Below are 19,970 nucleotides of genomic sequence, written 5' to 3'. Positions count from 1 at the left end.
AGAGTGAACATCAGTTCTTCCCGTTTTCTTGCACTTCAACAGACGTTAGGCTACCTAAACAGCCCTGACGTACTAAACGAATGTAATGCGTTTACTATTGCAATAATGTCAAGGGCTACGACATTTGAACAGAGACGATGCGCAGAGTTGTGAAATTCCGACACGATCCGAATAATGCCGACTAAACTCGATCATTTGGCAGCCACGGCAAGGTCCCGGACAAAACAGCGGGCATCTTAAACGCGAGAAGGATATGTAAAACCTCAGGAGTGATTTACTAGAGCGCGGAGCGCCAGAGTCTCGCAGCCCCGCTCCTCTTACGGTACTGCCCGCGCACGGAAACGGACTGGCAACCGGATTCTCGTTTTACAAAGATAGGCGTCACAGTCCCCACATGAATCCTTAGTACACAGAGCGCGAAGTACCGGATTAATTACCGAGATATTGCACCAATCATTCTGTTAGTTTTCATTCATTTCTTTCTTCATAACACGGGGTTCTTTGCAACGGGCGGCTCCCTATAGAAAACTGAAGTCTAGCTCGGGTTCCGTGAGTCTGAAGGGAAAAGTTGCAACGCCGCGTACCTGTGTACTGCACAAGGAACATCGTCCACGGAGATCCAAACGAGCGCTCGGTCGAGTCCCGTCGCCTTTGACACGGTAGTCGCGTCGGAGCCGTCCCCGTTAAACTGCGGAAGGGCTCGAGGCAGCCGCCGATGTTGACTGCTCCGCTGCGCAGACTGGGCTGGAGTCGCTAGGCTGAGGAGTGGAGGATCTGGCGAGCTGCGCGCACAGACCACACGCTGAAAATACGCGGAGATTCACCGACGCTCAAAAAGACGAGTCCGACGTGACCGCCGCGCGCACGCACTGAGCGGTGTGCGATCGCTCCCTCGGACAAAACTGCACGAACCTTCCGGTTATTTCGTGACTAAGCGCCGAAACGGAGGAGACACTGACGGACCGTGGAAAAATGAGGGCGAAATAGCATGATATAACTGTCATGCACAGAGAATCCTTCCATTCAAAGTTACAAAACGCAGACCGGCGGAGCTATAAAATGATGCACTGGTAAAAGAAAGTATGTATGAAGAATACACCCATGAAGTTGACTTTAATTCTTCATATCACTTAACGCTTATTCTGTGTAATCCGGTGCGCACAGAAAGGAAAGCATGTTTAAGACCAGTAGAGGGAGCATGGTCTGTGTGTCGCCGCCATCACTGCACAGTAAGAGTAAAGGCCCAGTGCTACAGAAACTAAATGGGCTCTCAGCTCAAACCTCGAATCCCTCTAAAGTCTCCTACATTATTCAGAACCCTGGACCAGGCAGGAAGGGAGAAGGGTGATGAGCAAACTGCTGCGTTCGCTTTACCGTAACGTCAGTGGGAAAGTCTTATTATTATTAAGATAAAGCATTCCACTAAAGTGTCTTATTTATGCTGGCGTCAGTGCTGTTAAAAGGAAGAATATGGCACCACTCCAAACCAAATACTTAATTTTTCTAAAAAACAGTATTACCTTCCTTCATTAAAACTGAAGAGCTAGTTATTATCCCTGCTGCAAGGTGGCAGGTTGTTCAAAATTAAGTGTTGATTTTCAATGAAGTATAGTAAGTCAAAGTTAAAAAGACTGCCAGCTGATACTGCACTGGTCACAGCAAAACTGCAAAGCGCTAAAAAAAAAAAAAAAAAAAAATTAACCTGGCTAACTTATTTCCTACCTTTTGTTGACACAGAAAAAGGTTAATTTTCACATGGTTTCGTTCAAATTACATTTGTAAAAGTCAAACCCACAATACGCTGGGAAGCACCCCAAGTCCTACCATCCTTCCCCCGCGAAGGCTTACTGGGAGAAGTCTTTGCAAAGAAGAAAGCTGTGAAAAGAGGCAGTTTATGTTGCGAAGTGTAACAGGTTGTCTGGGCGTGGGCAACGTGACAGGTGCAGAGGAGGCAGGCATTCTGGGGGAGGGAATTAACCCTGCAGAGCAACCAGCTGATTGGTAACGCCCCCTGCGTGTGCCGTCAAGTGCATACCCACGGGACCTCCGCTCAGACTGTCGCTAGGTGGGACCACCTCTCTCGCACGTCTTTTCCGTTCCGACGCCGTCTCGCTCGCTGACAGCTGCCCTGACGGTGGGAGGGTCACAGCCTGTCTCAGTCTCCGTTGTCTCAGTCTCATAAAGCCCTGTGGAGTGGGCGTGGCATCTGCTGCATTCCGCCCTGACCTCATTAGCATGTCAGCACCCCGCGTGGAGGTAATCACGACGGTGTTCTGTCACTTAAACTCTTAGAAACCTGGTCCAACCGAGATAACAGAACGGTGCCTATTTTGCCTCTAACCATTGTCAAATATTCTCTAATTTTACGATTATAAAACTGTTTTGTCATTCGGGTCTGTGCCTCAGACACCGGGATATTTCGCCTCCCGTTGTAAAGTGGAGGGGGGGACATTCAACACCTAAAACCCTTTGTCTTGTGACGGTAACTGACCGACGTTGCCCATAGCTTGGCGCCTACTGTATATTGATATCGGTGTAACTGAACCCCGTTGTCGAGTTGCTTCCAGTAATATAGTTCAGGATCATACTGCTTTACAAACCAAGATATATGACTATACAACCAATGCAATGCGAGCTTCAGGTAGAAAGTGGTAAATATTTCCAGATGTCTTGTGGAAATGTAAATTATGTGTATAATAAAGCACAATGTCTGTTTCCTAAACCCAGTTCTATACTATTTAAATCAGCATGACATTTTTGAAAGCATACACACCACACAGCAGAGAAACAAAGCTCGAACTGATATATATAAACCTCTGGAACAGGGTACCCCATTCTCTCCCACAATCCCACAATCGCTGCTGCCATCTCTTCCTAATCTTATACTCGCCTGTAAGTGAGAAAAGCTTGTGGGAAAGGCTTAAACAAAGACCAAGGAGGCCCTGTTGTCCCAGGGGTGGGGTGGGGGGGGGTGTAGACACTGTGCACATTTCAGGTGTGAACTTGCTGGAGCTGTTTGATGGACAGACATTTATTTTTAGTGTAAGTATATCATCACCTACTTATCTCAGTTACTCTTTCTCGAAAAATGCACCAGTGGCGTATACCTGGATGGCTCGCTGTGCTAGTCTGACCAGAGCAGCCATGGTTCAGTAGGGGACAGAACAGCGCTGCTAAAAAGGTCGGTGGATTCCTCCCGCACGCACCACAAAGGTGACTACACCTAGGGTTCACGCGTCTACTTTCTAATGATGGAACGAATGTAAACAGAAATTGTTCGTGGTGTCTGGTGTATTCACGTGGCATTTTGCTGGTGCGTATGCGCACGCTTCCTTTGGATCGTTACTAATGTGAGTCCCGTTCTGCAAACGAACACAGAAGCGAGTGAGACCCACCCCCAGGAAACACTGCAGGACTTTCGCAAAAACAACCCGGATTTCTCGGCAGCCAGAGATGTTCCAGATAAGCACGTGCACGAAAAGGTGCCAGGCTGATTTTCGGTGTGGAAATGGACAAGCTCGACTGGGGAAATGTTGCTAATTTGATCTTTTCCGCGCCAATATTTTACCGAGTTTTCATGCAATTAGGAAACGAAAATGGGGTCTGCTGTAGGTTTGGGAGAGCAGTCGTCCTGTCCTAACACTCCGAGCTACTTTACAAGCGCCTCAGTCATTTGGCTGTTGAAAGGCAATTACATATCGGGGCATTATTGATTTAATGACACATTTAAGGCAAAGAAACGCATAAATCATTGTAACCTAATAGCGTTCCTATTAAAAAACAAACCAGGCAAACTCTTTTAGATGTAAATGAGCCCAGCGCGGGAAATGAATCAATGTGCTAGTTATGCATTTTCCATCTCTCAGTTCTCTGCAAATGAATGTGGCAGAGCAAAACAACAACAAAAAACGGATCATGTGCAAAAAAATGAACCCTCACTGTAGGTGGCTTGCACGTGATAACCGGCGTAAATGTTTACCAGAAACAGCCGACGTTTCCGACCAGTGTCGACGGTGGGCCAATTTGGAGTTTAAAGACCTCAAGACACCCTGAAGTCTGCATGCAGTTTCCCCACTTTTACCGTAGGAGGTCGGCCATAATAAAAGCAGGTTAAATGTGTTCTAGGCAGAATCAAAAATTTTTTCTTCCCCTCCCCCCCCCTTATTTAATTTATTCCGCCCTCAGGAACAATTTCTACTCTCCTGTTGCCTACAGGAGAAAGAATTACAGGGTTCTTTCAGGATCTGGCTTATTCTATATACGCACATCTGAATCAAACAATAATTTGACTCTGAAAATGAGTGCTTATGTGTTCGAGCGGTTATTACCACAGTGCATTAGCACAAAGGCAGTGCATTCATAAGGGGGGGGGGGGGGGGGGTAGAGAAGAAAAAATATATATATATATGCTGGTTTAAAAGAAAGCCATAAATCAGTCTGAGCCATTTTCTGTGAGAGAGAGAAGGGGGAAACGGGGGAAGCAAAAATCTCGCAGTGCATTAAAGGGAAGCAAAGCTCAGCTCTCCATCAGAGGGTTTTACAGCCAATTAGAATAAGGAGCAGTAGGAGTAGCACTCTGACAGACATGTGGGCACCTGGAAAAGCCCCAGCCCTTCACCCAAAACACTGTTAAATTTCCTGCCTCCTAGAGTGTTAATCTGACCTCCCCTAGAGAAATACTCGCTTTCTAAAACTTTATATATATACATATATATGCTGCTATCTGACAGGATGTGAACAGTGTCACGTTTAACCCTGTTGGCGTGTTCCTACACATACAAGTAATCAATCAAAGAGGCAGCCCAAGCAAACCCAGCTCACACTGCCCACACTGCGCCAGAGGAGGGAATAAAACCAATGCATGGTGCATGTATGTGGGAATTATACTGTTGTTGGTTTTCCATAAGGATGTTTTTGTGTGTTTTTATGTGTGTGTGTTTGTGTGTATGTGTGTGTTTGTGTGTGTGGCCAAGTCTCTGTGGAGATTCACAGTAGAGTGTGTGTTTATGAGGGGGGAGGGGGGTCTATGAGACTAGAGCTATATTCCACCAGTTGGATTAGGTCCGTGGCCCACCTGCCAAATAATCCGATAGATCCAGGTGTCTGATGGGTCAGGGAAGCCTTTCCTGCTCATTGTACAGACCAAAGTGGGAAAACATCAGGACTCTAGTTTACCACTCCAGGGCTCTGGGTCCCTGTGCTGAATGCGTTTTGGCAGCGCTTGTGCACATGTGACCATGAAGCCTGCGAAGCCCCCCCCCCCCCCCCCCCCCAGTGATTTCAGCCCTCCACTTTCGGATCCTCGAAATTGGTCTGAAAACTTTGAAAGGCCACGTGAAATAAGCAGTGCCCAGCCCCAAACCATGCGACAGGCCGTCTGCTGTGGGTGGTGCCGCCCCTGGCTACACTGCAGCCCTCGTGCCTCTCTTCAATCATACAACACATCAATCAGACGGCGCAGCTTCATTACGATGGCTTAGCCTGCCTCATTACGAAGCATTCGGATGCTAGTCGCAACTCCAGATGAGCCTTTCACAGTTCGGCTCCCATCACCCCATGGGGGGAGAAGACGGCACTGCAGCTCCTCACGCTCAGCCAATTAATCAGGTGTGAACTCTGTAGCCTTTAACCCTTTGTGGTATGTATTTAAGTTTAAAGCAAAAAAAACCCCCCAAAAAACAGAAGGAGAGCAGAGGGACTTCTGAGCGTTTATTTGAGTCGGCCATGCCACCGTCTGAAGATGCTTGGGCACGAGAAGCAGCCTGGGCCTGTGCACATGCAGCTCTGCCAGGCCAATGTGAGCAGCGCCACATGGGAGACGCCAGCAGCGGTGCGATGATCCGGACTCATCGTGACCCAGGCCACCCTACTCAGCCTGCTGTGAGCATTTGCCACCCTCCTCAGTGAGAGCCCCCTCACACCCCGAGCTGTTGGAGAGACGAGGAGCTTCGGCTGGCGCACGGTTGGGCAGTTCAGCTCCATGGCCTGCATGCGAACCTTCTTGCTCCTCCATGAGCTCTGCATTGACTTCTCTCCATCGTCTTCCTCCCCCACGTAGCAGCGCGCCTCTGCAGTGCAAGCCCACTGGAGACGTTTCAAAGTCACATTAAGGCATGCAACGTGAACGTTAAACAAACTGAAGGATGTGGCTTAATTCAAAGGCTGCTTAAAGTTGGACTGTCAAAGGCGGATACTTAGCGAGTCTACAAACTGAGCGTATCTCTTAGCAAAAGGCGTCAGAGAACAAACAGCCTTCCCTTTTTTTATTTACTTTGACTGCGCGTCTCTTTCTCAGTCCATTACTGAGAGTGTTTCAGCTGTTTATGGCAGCGTGCAACCTAAACCCAGCAAAAAGCGTCCGCACTTGTCAAACCTGTCAAAACGAGGTGCCTCTCCAGGCTTGACAAAATGCACATGGCAGAAACTTTCTGCCCTTCAGAAAAGGCAATCAGGACCCTGGCAACAAGCGTGCATCCAGCCCCGATAAAATGCAAGAGGCTACACACTGGGATGAGCGAGAGGTACCCCCCCCTAGGGACAGGGATCGTCTTATCAGGTGAGCAGCAGAAACCATGACAGCAACCCCCGCCCCCTGCCCCAGGCCCCCCCAGCTCGCGCCAGGCGCAACACCCCACGGTCCCTGAGGGTGGCGACGACCCCAGAGACGAGGCGCTGGACCCAGGCTCACCTGCGGCCCGGACGGATCTGTAGTCCTTGTACATCATGTGTTCTGCAGGTTCCAGTTTTGCTGCCCTCCCTCGGTCTCTCAGCACCGTGCCCTGTTAAGAAAAGTATCGGATTATTAATGATCAGGCACCCCTTTTCTTCCTAAGTTTGTGTGTACAATAAACACGCTACAGTGATGGCGACTATCGTTAGCGCAGTCTCTGTGATTTATAAAGTTTTCTCTAAAAATCCAGTCCACCTAAAATGGACCTCTTTTTCATCACATAACTTGGTGATAATGAACTAATTTGTCAAGGTGGAAAAAAAGGTACACAGAGTTCCACCAAAGTGTGAGACAAGTCAGCGTGGATCTCTGGACGGCCCTTACGCTAATTTAACTGCAGAACATACAAACGAGAGACAGTGTGGATCAGAGACGTGCAGAACATCAGAAGAGAAGCCGACCGGCGCCAAGCGCCCAAACTCTTCTGCTGACATGACCTTCCTCTCCCTCACTTCGCTCCACCAGTGTTTACAAAGCCACCGGTTTGGCAGCTCTAAGGGGAGGTAAGAGTAACCAGCAGAGGAAAGTGCTGTCCTGAGAAGACGCTGAAGTTCTCTTGGAGACAAATGAGCAAAACCCAAAAGGTTGTGATGTGACACCTGTATCAGTAGGTTACGAGCTGTGTTACGATCTCACCGGCTAAGATGGGCTTGTTTTAGCTGCTAATTGACTACAAATGGAAGAACTGATCAAGGACCTGAAGCTTCGGTGATGTAATCAAAAACTAGGACTGCTTTAAACTTTACCAGTACCGAGAAAACGCAGACACTTTTAAAAAGTATATGCAAAAGTTAAAGTTTGCATTTAAAAAAAATACATTTAAAAAAGGATTTGGTCAGGGTCCAGGGGTCAGTGTTTGTATTTTAGTTTTCAGTGCAGAGCTGATGGGCAGGTCAATGGCACAGATACATGTCAGAACAAAAACATGTATAAGAGAGTTCATGTCCTGGAGACTCTGTGAGGGAACCCTCTTCGCAATTATTGAGCCACCTGTCACTTCCTATGTGACCCGAGTCCTCTCTCCAACACTGACCCTGAGCTGTCCCCGTCCACTTGTGTGTGACCTGGGGGGGGGGTCAGGGTGAGGGTGGTGAAGCCCCCAGGGAGGCAGCTGTTGTGTTCGTAAATCCAAGCTGCTCATCAGCTCAGTAGCACCAGTTCATCTAATGCAATAAAGGAATACGTCATAAAACACGACACGTGGTAATTCAGGAGATCCGTTCCTGTCAAAAGTTCCCTCTTAACTGCCCAGACTGAATCATGCTGAACCAGCGCTGTGTGGAGTCATTTCAGTACACATCTGCACAACTCAGGGGGGAAAAAAACAGCATGAGGATCAATTATGCATTCCAAAAATCTTAGGTTATAATCTTGCAGCAACACTTTCAAATTAGCTGTAATGTGGGAATATATTTCAGTTTTTAAATTAAAATCTATAACACATCAAGCAAGTATGTAATAATTCCAAGAAAAAAAAAAGTTAATAGAGAATAATAATAATAATAATAATAATGCACTTCTTTTAAATTTAAAAGTTCTACAAACCAACAATAAGAAAAATCGAATTATTGTGAATAAATAATATAATCAAGTAAAATATCAAACAACAATTAAACAAGGACAATCTTAAAATATGAGTTTTAAGTAACTTTTTATAAAACAATTCGAAGCAGGAGTGTTTTTAACAGGGACAGGTAGCGTAATCGAGGGCTGTCGCCCGGGGATCTTATTTTGCAAAGAGGCTGTAGTGGAGTGAGAGAGCAGGGCATGAAGGGCGAGGAGGAGAAGGATCACCAGGCCACAGAGGTAAGGTGGTGCTAAACCACAAACAGCTTTAGATGATAAAATAAGTGTTTTAAAATCCACAGGAAAATGTAGTGTGAGTGAGAACTCCAGCAAACAGTAAACCGAGACAGGTACAAGATTCTCAAGCTCAGAGGGTAAGAGAAAAGGCCAGTATTACATAGACGGTGGAACAGAGGTTTTGGTAATGTCCTTATATGAGTGTCAAAGGTTAACTGACTATCTAACCTGACACCTAGGTTATGTACCTTGTAGTCTGAGCGTCAACTTTCTGAGGAGAAAATGACTGAAGCTTCTCTTCCATCACTGCATAAATGCACCCTTGAAGGTACTCAGAAAACGAACGGATCTAGTGTCCACTTCTCAGGAAAGAGAAACATTTTATTACACTGGACCATCATTGTGGTGTAAGTACCATGAGCCCCTGCAATGAAAAACCACACATGCCCATATACTGTTGATCCACACTTTACAAAATAAACACAATATAAAGCTTTATTACAAGTTTTATTTTTAAATGCCCATATGAATTAAGTTAGGCAAGTCTAAATGCATATTTAGCATTTTAATGTAAAGAGTGTACAAAATCAAAATGTAACTGAACACAAAAAAAGGGGAAATGGACAGACACGGTGCAATCGCACGAGGGCTGTGTCGCAGTGTCAAAAATAACCTACTCCTACCGCCACTACTAAAGATGGAAAAGCTTCTGACCACTCTCAGCACGTCAGCGCGAGAAACGTTTGGAGAGTCTGCGTCTGAATCATGGCATTGGCTTCTGGAAGCGCGTGAAACTAACCAGACGTCGTTAAAGCAGCCGAAGTGGAAAAGGCCTGGATGCACTGAAACGGGAGAGGAGACCGCTACAGGCTAGAATGGGAAAACAGAGAAATTATTCTGCGTGTTAATCTCACAGCCTGAAGAAAGACGGCGGTATAATTGCTGGTTATGTTTTATCTTGACATTTGAGCCTCGAAATTTAATTGAGGCAATTAATAACAGCCTTCCTAACTGTTAATTACAAAATAATTATATCAGACTATTTATGTATATGCAACATAATTTGCACAAACTGAAGTGTTGGGCACTGCCCTCATGTCCTGATTACATTAAAGGTGTCTACGCCTCACACTCCCCAGATGTGTTCTTACAGTTAGTGACGACCACAAATCATTCTTCTCACGATTCCCGACCCAATCAGAAAGTGCTTTACTGTTCTCGGGACGCTATGACATGCAGACGGCAGCAATCCGCGTCATAGTCCCGCGGGCCAGCAAATGGGCCTGGCCCTGCGATGGGGAGATTACACGTCAGCCCGCGGGAGAACCGGCGCCGGAGCCACAACACGCATTAACCACATGCTGGGAGCATTAGAGGCTGTACAAACATGACATTTCATACACCATTATTTACCATTTATTCGACATCATTTATAGTGCTCTGGGTGGTTGAACAGCTGGTTCAGTTAGGAAAACGCTTGTTTAAGTGTGCAGTCCAAGGCCGGGAATGTTCGATCCAGAAACAGCTGCGCTCAGCAAAGTTCCAGATTAGTTATTGAGCGCATGAATTCACCACGAATTCACTAGTTCAACAACAATTTAAGCTCGCAACTTAAACGATATCTCTGCCTTCACTCATACATTCATTACATAATAATAAGTAGCGACTAAGTATCAATTTAGGCTCCATATTTAGGGAATTAACCATTAATTAATGAACCACTAATTTACAAATACGCCCAGCAACATCTGAATCACTGAGAGCATTAATAACACTCAGTCATTTGTGTCAGGGGGGCGCTGTGTAGGCACTGGAGACACAGACGCTCAAGATGCAGCTCTCTGTGGCAAAGAAACTCCACCACCACTCCATTCGTTCATTAACCTCGCTGCAATTCCAGCATGGGAAATTCCTGGGAGGCAGGTTGGGCAGGTTTCAGGCAGGAGTGTGATCAGCTGGGGCCTTAAGATGCCGCCACGTCTGTTTGGAAGAGCGTGTCGCCTTTCTGTTACCTTTTCATCACAAGGTTGGTCAGGCCTGGTTTTCAATGTCAATATGTCAATAAGCATCACAAATTCTCCTCATCCTTAACACTGAATATATTGGAATGCTCATTTTTTAGAAATATAATAGTTTTCGCTCGCAATGCAAAAAATTTAATCTCTGCCCGTCTTTATACATTACAGGTTTGGGGTTTTTTTTTAATTTTATTTCACTGCATTTAATTACTTTTAACATTACAAAAAAGCAATATCCTTTTCTTTACATTCCCAAGGAAATGCAATCATGTGCAATGCCAGAACTGGTGTTGTATTATCCACAGCCAGTGTGACTGCTGAACACCTCGTAAGCCTGCTGCATGCACGGAGGGAAAGTGTGCCCAAAATTACAGTTATTATCCTCATATGTCACTGTCATAGCAACAACACGCAGCTGCACTGACAGCACGTCCAAATACTGTCACATGCAAGCCCTTCCATGCATGTGACGGTCACGTATGAACACTGAACGTGTGCCTAACACACTTGCCTAACAAAATTTCAGGCTGCACGTCCTGTCTTCCTATATGGCGAGTCTGGTAATACCAGAAACAAGATCTCACTTTCATTTTACCCAGAGATAAAGCACAAATAACCCAGCACAGCAGACGGGAACTAAAGAAAGTGTGCGTGGGGAGGGTTGTGCACACACACACACACACACACACACACACACACACTGTAATACAGGTCCCAGGTCACTATGAAACAGAAAAACTCCCTTCAATCCGTGTTGTTTTAGTACCCAAAGTGACTTTGGTAATGAGCAATTTATCAAGAAACAAGCATTAGGTCTGACTAGCTTCTAAACGCATATATAATATACATAACGCATATAAATACACACACACACACACGATCCCACTGGGACCTCGCCTCTACAAGAGAGACCCATCATCCCACAACCACATCAGATGCACAGTAAAAGATCTCTGCATCAGGCGATATATCATCCTTTATGCTCTGGCCAGTTGAATCCAACCCTGGCCTGAACCATCCCGGGGGGGGTTGGGGGCTGGGAGGAATGGGCTAGCAGAAACGAGACGGCCACGCCCCACCTGGGGTGTAAACACACAAAGCAATCACCACAACAGCTTATATCTGAGTGACTATGAAAAGGGCTGAATTACGAGCACACACTCGGAGTCTTTCTCTTCAGTGGGATAACTTCAAACCAAACACTGTGCCAAATTCAAAGCCATCTTTTACATGGTGAGGTGCACAGACAGCTCTGGGTCGGATAGCGCGCAACGAAAAATTAAAACGCAAACCAATAAAAAAAAGGCTGATGATGTAAGGGTGAGTAATGCATAACCCAGGACTTTGGTTACAGATATCACGGTGCATTTGAACTGATCCTACTGCACACAAACCGCGGCTGAATAAGTGCTTCGCACAGTTTGGTCCACAGCCCCATTGTACAGTTGGTCCATAGCTACTTAATGAACAGTAAATACATATAGTGGACAGTTAACCACACAGCGCTGACAGCTTCCAGAAACACATATCAAATTATGTAAATCACTATATCTACTGTCTTCTAAAAGAAAAAAATTATACATAATTTTATTTTTAGGGCCATCAACCACCTCTAGACAGTAAGGGATTAAAAATTCTTACGGCTTCCTGTTAGTTACCAAGCAGTCCCTGGCAAGTATCGTCAGTACGGGAGTGTTTCTGAGGGACTGTGAGGCTTAGCCATTGCACAGCTGGAAAAGGACAGCATTCCAGCAACATGGCGAGGCGGATAATTCCCATCACAGGCTGGCTGCGGCAGGCCCGTGGCCTGGACATCCGTACCCACGGCTGAGGGAGGGGTGGTATTTCCCCGTCAGCACTGTCTGCCTCTACGCAGCCGAACCCAGGCACAAATTTCATGTCCATCCCTGGAGTGCCAGCTAATCGCTTCAAGCTTACACGGCGCAGGATCGCGAACCAGAGCAAGCATCACACGGCAGCAAGCTTTTGAGCGCGTTATCTTTTACCACCAAGCACAGCCTACTCCAAAAGATTACACCTTCCTTTCTCAACCAATATCACAGTCTACAATTTAGTTTTAGGCAACGCGGTTAGTCCAAAGAGATGGAGATATGGCCTGCTGCAGATGGCTGTACAGTAACGAGATAATACTGTAAACAAGCTGTTTTCCATTCGCTGGCTGAGAGAGCTACATGTGGTTCTGCCAACTCAAGTCCACTGTCCACGATTTCCCAGGGACAAACACAACTCACGTCCTTCAGCCAATGAGCAAGACTGACTCAGCTTGGCTTCACCCACCTTTCCCAGGGTCTTTGGCCAATGCACCAAAACCAAAAATAAACCAAACAAATTTGGCTGTAGTTGTTAAGTGTACACACAACAGGCATATAATCATTTGAAAGCAATTAAGAGTTTCTGGAGCAAAATTGTGTTGTAAGATGACAGGTTTTACAAACTAAGAACTGCCACCAAAAAAAACAAACAAAAAAAACAAACAAACAAAAAAAAAACCAGAAACCTAACTACGTTTTCCACAAAACGTGGCCTTGTTATTTATGGCTGGGCCAGGACCTGGAGGCACTGTGTTTAACAGCCATATGCAAGCGTTGGAGGAAATCATTCAGGGTGTTCTCTAATAGCCCAGCCGCTGATGCCTTTGGCAGGTTGAAAACCTGGCAACACGTGCGAACAATGTATTTCCCTACAGAAGGAAATAAATACCTCTCAACACAAGCAGGAGAAGAAAGGCCAGCAGAAGACGCAGCAAATTCAAAGCCAGAGCCAAAGCTGTGACTGTAATTGAAATGTAACACCTGTCAGAAGCCACATGGTCCCCAAAAAATGCTCGTCAGTGACGTGGGCGAGGGCCAAGCGAACTGGCCTCAGCGGAGACCGGAAACATCACACAAAGACACATGGACTTAGAAAGCTTCTTTTGTTCGGGTGAGACCTAATGTGAACCTGTGTCTCAAAGACGGTTAACGTTGCATCAGACACAGGATTCTTCTTTTTTTAGTTTAATAATTTGCTAATGAGAGTCCGCCATATATGTTGGTGAAGGGGCATGCACAATGCTAAAAAAAAAATGAAATGATTGAGGGGAAAAAAAAGCAATAATAATGATAATTGGAGCATTATTGCTCGGTAATCCGCTAGCCCAAGTGACGTTTGAAAAGCAAAATCTTTTAAAATTTTCTTCCTGCACTATAAAGTCTGTGTAGTATATACACGGCAGTGACCTTATGATGTATCTGAATAATAAATGCAACTCTTGTGGCATATACCATTGCTTTTGTATGTGCACACATACATTTTAATGTTTTAATTTAATACCAAACCTACATCTCTGTCTAACAAACAGTAGAAAGGCCATCCCTCTGTTAACTCCGGTAATCTCTGGTATCACCATTTTGCCTATAGAGTGATCAGCAAAAAAATCTGATAATAAATTATAATTCTAAAAAATGCAAAACAGACAGCTGATAAGTGGACACGCAAACAAAAATTTGTCTGACACTGGAAGAAAAGGAAAAAAACATTGTTGAATACACCTTGACGCATAGATGCACCTCTGCGTCAGACTACAATTGTATATACGATTGCTCTTCAGTGACACATTCCACACACAGAAAGGCTATGAAGAACGCAGCGCTGTGTTCAAGTATACCTGCCATATGGGACGACGGGAGCCTGACAACGTGATCAAAGCACACCGGCCCTTAAAAGCCCAGAAAGATTCTGGCACTATTACTACGGGCCCCTTGTGTGCTGAGAAGAATACACCTGACAGAAAGCTACATAAAATGAAACATTTAAACTAGTGAACAACCATTAAGCAGGTGTGACAACCTCCTGACCATTAAAAATTATTTTAGGTTTTGAATGTCTAAAAGCATTAGTAAGCATACTAAAAATTTCAAGCATACATGAAATTTTTACATTTTTACAAGAAAGGCATGCAGAAATTATTTGACTAAAATTGACCAAAGCTTATAATAATGATATAATAATGATGTCTCACTCAATTATTTTTATTTATATTATATATTATTTTCTTAATATATTATATAAGGGTCCAAACACTGAAGTTATTATTATTATTATTATTATTATTATTATTATTATTATTTATTATTATTATATACTGGTTCTTAATGCATATGAATTTATATTTATTTATTCATGCATTTTGCTTTGGAATGTCACTGCAAAACATAAAAAATTAACAACACAAAGTGATCATCTTGTTTGGTGACATGTCCCACCTTAATTAATAAATTATTTGAAAAATCATGTAATATTGAAAAAACAACAAAAGAAGACGTAACAACACTAGTAGTCTTCTTTGATTACTATTACAACAAAACACGCAAAAATAATTGGGTTAATGTCATTATTAGCCACATTCCTGAGTTATTTTAGTCCTGTCCGAATCCACCATGTCAGTTATTTGTACAGACTGCGCAGTCCCGTGTCAGTAAAGCTTTAGGGACCTTTTACCGGGCATAAAACGTTCAGTAAAAATAACCCCAGGTTATTTTAATCCCGTGCGTATTGCCACATCAGTAAATATTTCGTCCTATCCTGTGCAAAAAAGGAGTTTTTGCGGTATCTGTCAAACAAGGAGGTGCTCGAGGAAGCGTTTGCTTCTGTTAAATCCTTTGGCATTTACTTGCCAAGGGCCTTGGCAGAGGAGTGACACTTAGCACACCTCTAGTTCCACTACATGCACATGGCCTGCTAATATTACCCAAGTTATTATTACTATTAGCAGTTTTATTAAATATCAGCAATTCACCAAGAATGTGTGTGTAGGATTACAGAAAATTGGGAGAGAGGATTTTAGACCAAATCCAGGTCTTCTGGTTCATAACAGCCCTAGACAGATCATGTTTCATTAATATTTAAAACAAGAGAATGCGATGTTATCATGAGTGGGTTCTCTGACAACAATGTGTATATATCTCGTTTACGCTGGGATCCTTATCCTTACTCTCATCCTTTCTGATTCGACCACAAACATTGCAGAGGTCCTGTGACAAAATGTCTTTATGTACATATGCCTGGATAACGAATCCTGTCCAAACAGTGAATACAACGTGTCCAAGTTCGGATCCCTCCTGCTCACTTAGGCATTTGGAATGCCGTGTCGAGGGACTGAGGGTGGCGAGGGGTAGGGGTGTGACTGATGTTTGCACAATTTGGAGTGTGGAAAACAGGCTGTAATGTATTTTGGCAGCATTCACAATTACTTATTCTCCAATGAGTTAGATGCACAGAGCACAACAAACAGGAAGGAGCCAAAATGAGCCCCCAGGTTACCATAGAGCTGTACATCAATCTTCCTGGCTTAAAGTAGGAACATAATGCAGAAACGTCTGAGAAATGACTAGCGCTGTATGCAAATAAAAATGCAAAATAATGCAACACCTCCACCCCGAAGAGATAAAACAAGAGGGAGGTTCCAAAAGCACAAAAGCGCTAATTTGGTCCGACGGCCCAAAGCTCGACCCCCGGTCTGGTCACTCTTCCTTTTACATGGTGGTGGAGTGAACTCTGAACCTGACCATTTGTGGAATACCAAGTTCGGCTGGTTGACAGAGCTCCTGGAGAAATGCTCTGTTAAAACTTTGTGGTAATGGTTGTCTCTCTTCTTTACTCTTAAAACACAAAGCACCCTAGTACAAGTTTTTGCAGACGGTGCTGCAGCTGGAAGCCAAGGAGTCTTTCAAAAGGTGCCCTGAAGACTAGAGACAAGAAGCCATTTTTGGCCCGCAAATAACGAGCTTACTGGCAACAATGTTCCTCATGCACTTCACAAGAGCTTACAAAGAAAAACAAGGGAGTCTGAGCAACTCCCCCCAAAAATGCATTCTCCAATCAGCTCTACAATTTATTACACTTACAATTCATTTTCAAATAAAACCAATGAATTTCACCAGTGCATTCCACATTAAACATATACAGAATACAAGCTAACCACCCCAAGACCAAGACTTGTGAGTCTCCATGGTGTTTCAGAGGAGCGGGGTGTTTGACCATCTCTGCTGTGTTTCAGAAGAGCGGGGTGTTTGACGGTCTCCATGGTGTTTCAGAGGAGTGGGGTGTTTGACCATCTCTGCTGTGTTTCAGAGGAGCAGGGTGTTTGAAGGTCTCCATGGTGTTTCAGAGGAGCGGGGTGTTTGACGGTCTCCGCGGTGTTTTAGAGGAGTGGGGTGTTTTATATTCTCTTCTCTTTCCAGCGTTTACCACACTGCCGTGCACCTCGCCTTTACAGAATGAGAAGTTTGCTTAGAAGCAGGTATTAATAATTCATTGTTTGCAGTGGACACAGTGAATACCAATTCTCTCATATTGCACAGCACTCTCATTGGGGCTGATTGCAGTAGCCGGGGTTATTAACTTCACCATCGGCGGTGTGCCTCTAAGCCGCGTGGCCTGCTAACACCCAGTTTACCCCACACGCTCGCACAGGGAGTCGCTATGCACATCTGCCTCCCCCAGACAGCGGGGGAGGCAGGGTGGACATGGGGTGGGGCGGAAGGGAAATTACATTTCGGGGGGTTCAAATTGTTTTCACATCAGACTTGCTCTTTGCCCTCTGCAAACACAGGCTGCAGTTTGCCCTTCACAAACAAGAAAAATACAAATGTGAGATCAGAGATAGCTGCCCGGGTCACATGGTGCCCATACCAACTCCTCTGAATGCACATAAAACAATAAACAAATATTACCGGTTTTCTATAAATTCTCTGAAAAGCAGACAAATTTTTTATTTTTTTTTAAATGGAGAAACTGAAAGTTATTTAAATTTTTTTAACACTAAATGTCACAGGCAGTGTAACTCTATGAAGCACGCAAGAGGTGGAGGTGTGTTATCTGTGCCCGGCCAACAAGGTGGCAATGAGGTGGCTCTCCCCACAATCACTGCATTTCTGCAGGCTCAGTGATGGCAGAAAAAATAAGTAAACACCTCAAAGCATCAGGCAGACTGGAATATCAGCAGCAGACACCAGGACGGATCCTTCGGCGGGTTTCCTAACACATTAGACACGGCCCAGAGCTCGCTGCCCGCCGCTGCCCGTCCTGAGCCGACACACGCTCTCTCTCCTCCATCCAGAGACATTTAGAGACATGCTGGAGTGAACTGGCTTCCATCTTCCCAGTGTGGTGGAACTGGCTTAACAACTTCTGCTCACTGTCGTGCCACAGCACTGTGAACGCATTCATTTCCTGTGAGACAAACATTCAAGCGGCAAAATACACAATAAAAAAATAATAATAATAATAATAAATAAATAAATAAATAAATTTGAAAGAAGCGCTGCTGATTGCATTGCACAGTTAGATTTTGTCATGCTTTATTACCGTTTCTGAAAATGAGGCTCATAAGGGAGATATAACCCCCAAGGCAGACGGATAAAAGTCTCAATTTAGGTATTTCCGTATATTAAATTAGAAATCATAAACAATGGTTCATGCATCTACTGGAAACACATAATCTGTTCGCACAGTCTGGTGCCCACATGAATAAACAGTGATGCGGATGCTAACTACAGAACCTCGTGTGGAGTGTAAGTTGGCCCCACAAAGACTTTCATCAGCAGTGTGTGTACGTGTTCCAATTCCCCAAAAGCGCAGAGGCACTAAATAGCACATGTAATAGGGCTTAGATTTAATGCTTGCCAGAATCAACACAGCTGCACAATAGTTTGTTTCTTTTTTTATATCAAAAATATGTCGTTAACAGGAAATTCGATCAAGAAGCGTTTTGATAAAGACAGGCTTACACGGTCAGAGAGAAAGTTTAGTTTTAGCACCGCACTGGCACGTCCCTTTGCACTGCATTCAGTTTCTACAATTAACAGTGAATTTCTCAGTCAAATCTGACAAAGGAAACATGACAACCACACAAGTTTTATTAAAACCACTGGTGTCTGCTTATTTTGTGAGCATGTAAAATAATACCAGCCAATGTTATGGTTTTATTACTTTTTTTTTTTTTAGCTCTTTAATGGATGCAGCGCTACAGTCGGTCTAAGTGTTACAGTTCTAGGTTTCAGATGAAGCAGTAACCTTAGAAGATCTTTCAGGAACTGCAATGATCAATGATCTGGAAACTTTAGTGAAAAGCAATGCATCTTTTTCTTAATTTGTCGATGTTGCTGTCTTTGCCATTCTGTTTTAGCAAAACTCCAGATGTTTCAAGCAAGCTGTGGTGAACTGTATACAGGACATACCTAGTTACAGACCTATTTTTTAAGTGATGTTTACATTGCAGCATGACATCTGCATTCGGTAATATGTCAAGAGTACAAATAAACAAGAAAAACTCAACACCATGGAGTTCTAGCAAACCTTTAAACACAACTTTTCTCTCAAGAGGGGGAAACAGCCTGGTGGTTGTGAATAAAACTTAGCATCCCTATTGCCAGCTGAAAGAGGAGACTGGTAATAAGATTTGAGCTGGAAATAATATAGAACTCAAACAATCCCCCTCTCTTTCAAAGAGCTGCACGTTATTCATGCACACGGCTCTCTATAATAAAATAAAACCAGCCTTTTTATTCATGAAGACAGTTTGGCTGACCCAGATAGCTCTCAGCCTTCTGCATCTTAGGAGACCTGTCATGGCAGGGCTCATACTAAGCCCATTTTCTTTCACAGAAAATACAGCCAAAGTCATATGAAACTGCAGTAGATTTTTTTCATATAATATCACAGCATCTTCAGTTAAATCTATTTTCCTCCTTTTTCTTTCTCTTCAAGTGATGTATTTGGATGAAAGTGGGGAAGAAAGTGGGAAAAAAATCCAACCATTTATAAAAACAAGCTGCATTACACACGCGATCACTAATTAAGATCCAACTTTAAAAAAAAAAAATCAAATAATATAAAAACAAGCATTGGCAAGTTTACAAAAACTGATTTCAATGAAACACAGAATAATGTGAATCTACTTTTGTTTCACAGTAGTGTGTCAGGGTCTGGCAGAAGGGCCCAGTCTGGGCTGCTTATCTCTGAAGAGCGCGGTCCACTGTGCTGTCTCTATTGGCAGGATGATGGAGGGAGGACCTGCCTCCCAAGATAACTCCTCAGCGCTCAGCAGGGCTTTCCAGGCCTGCTGTGTGCTGCCGGATATCGTAGACGCCGCCTTCATGGCGATTAGCAGCACACAGCCTGCCTAGACAAGCCTGGCCACCCCCAGTCAAAACGGGACAGATACACAGCGGGGAGCAATACAATTGAGTCATGTGTTGCTGACATTATCGGCACTGTTGCTTCATTATCGGCGCGCTAGAAATGGGATTACTTTCGGACTGCAGTTCTGGTCCTGTCACTACGGCGGACCAATACCACTACAACTTTAGATGGATAAACCTCATCTTTTGATTTAAGCCTCAAATGAACAGTAGCCT

General features: G+C 44.3%; 1 protein-coding gene across 6 annotated transcripts in view; it reads right to left on the bottom strand.

Annotated features, from left to right (window-relative positions):
* The window catches only part of enox2 (ecto-NOX disulfide-thiol exchanger 2), a 154,994-nt gene that overhangs the window by 115,616 nt on the left and 19,408 nt on the right, over nucleotides 1-19,970 (bottom strand). For 4 of the 6 annotated variants that reach the window (XM_035536030.2, XM_035536031.2, XM_081712987.1 and 1 more), the window contains one exon: nucleotides 6,689-6,779. In XM_035536030.2, coding sequence (XP_035391923.1) covers nucleotides 6,689-6,725 — 37 coding nt within the window. In that variant the 5' untranslated portion in view covers nucleotides 6,726-6,779. Of the gene's footprint in view, nucleotides 1-584; nucleotides 925-6,688; nucleotides 6,780-19,970 lie in introns of those variants that run through there. The other 2 variants (XM_081712989.1, XM_035536032.2) reach the window with 1 other exon arrangement.

The sequence above is a fragment of the Electrophorus electricus genome, chromosome 4 (assembly GCF_041902795.1).
Source record: "Electrophorus electricus isolate QZ-2024a chromosome 4, ASM4190279v1, whole genome shotgun sequence".
In the NCBI taxonomy this organism is placed as follows: Eukaryota; Metazoa; Chordata; class Actinopteri; order Gymnotiformes; family Gymnotidae; genus Electrophorus; species Electrophorus electricus.
Note: the sequence above shows the minus strand (reverse complement) of the source record. Positions and strands in the feature narration are given on the sequence as shown.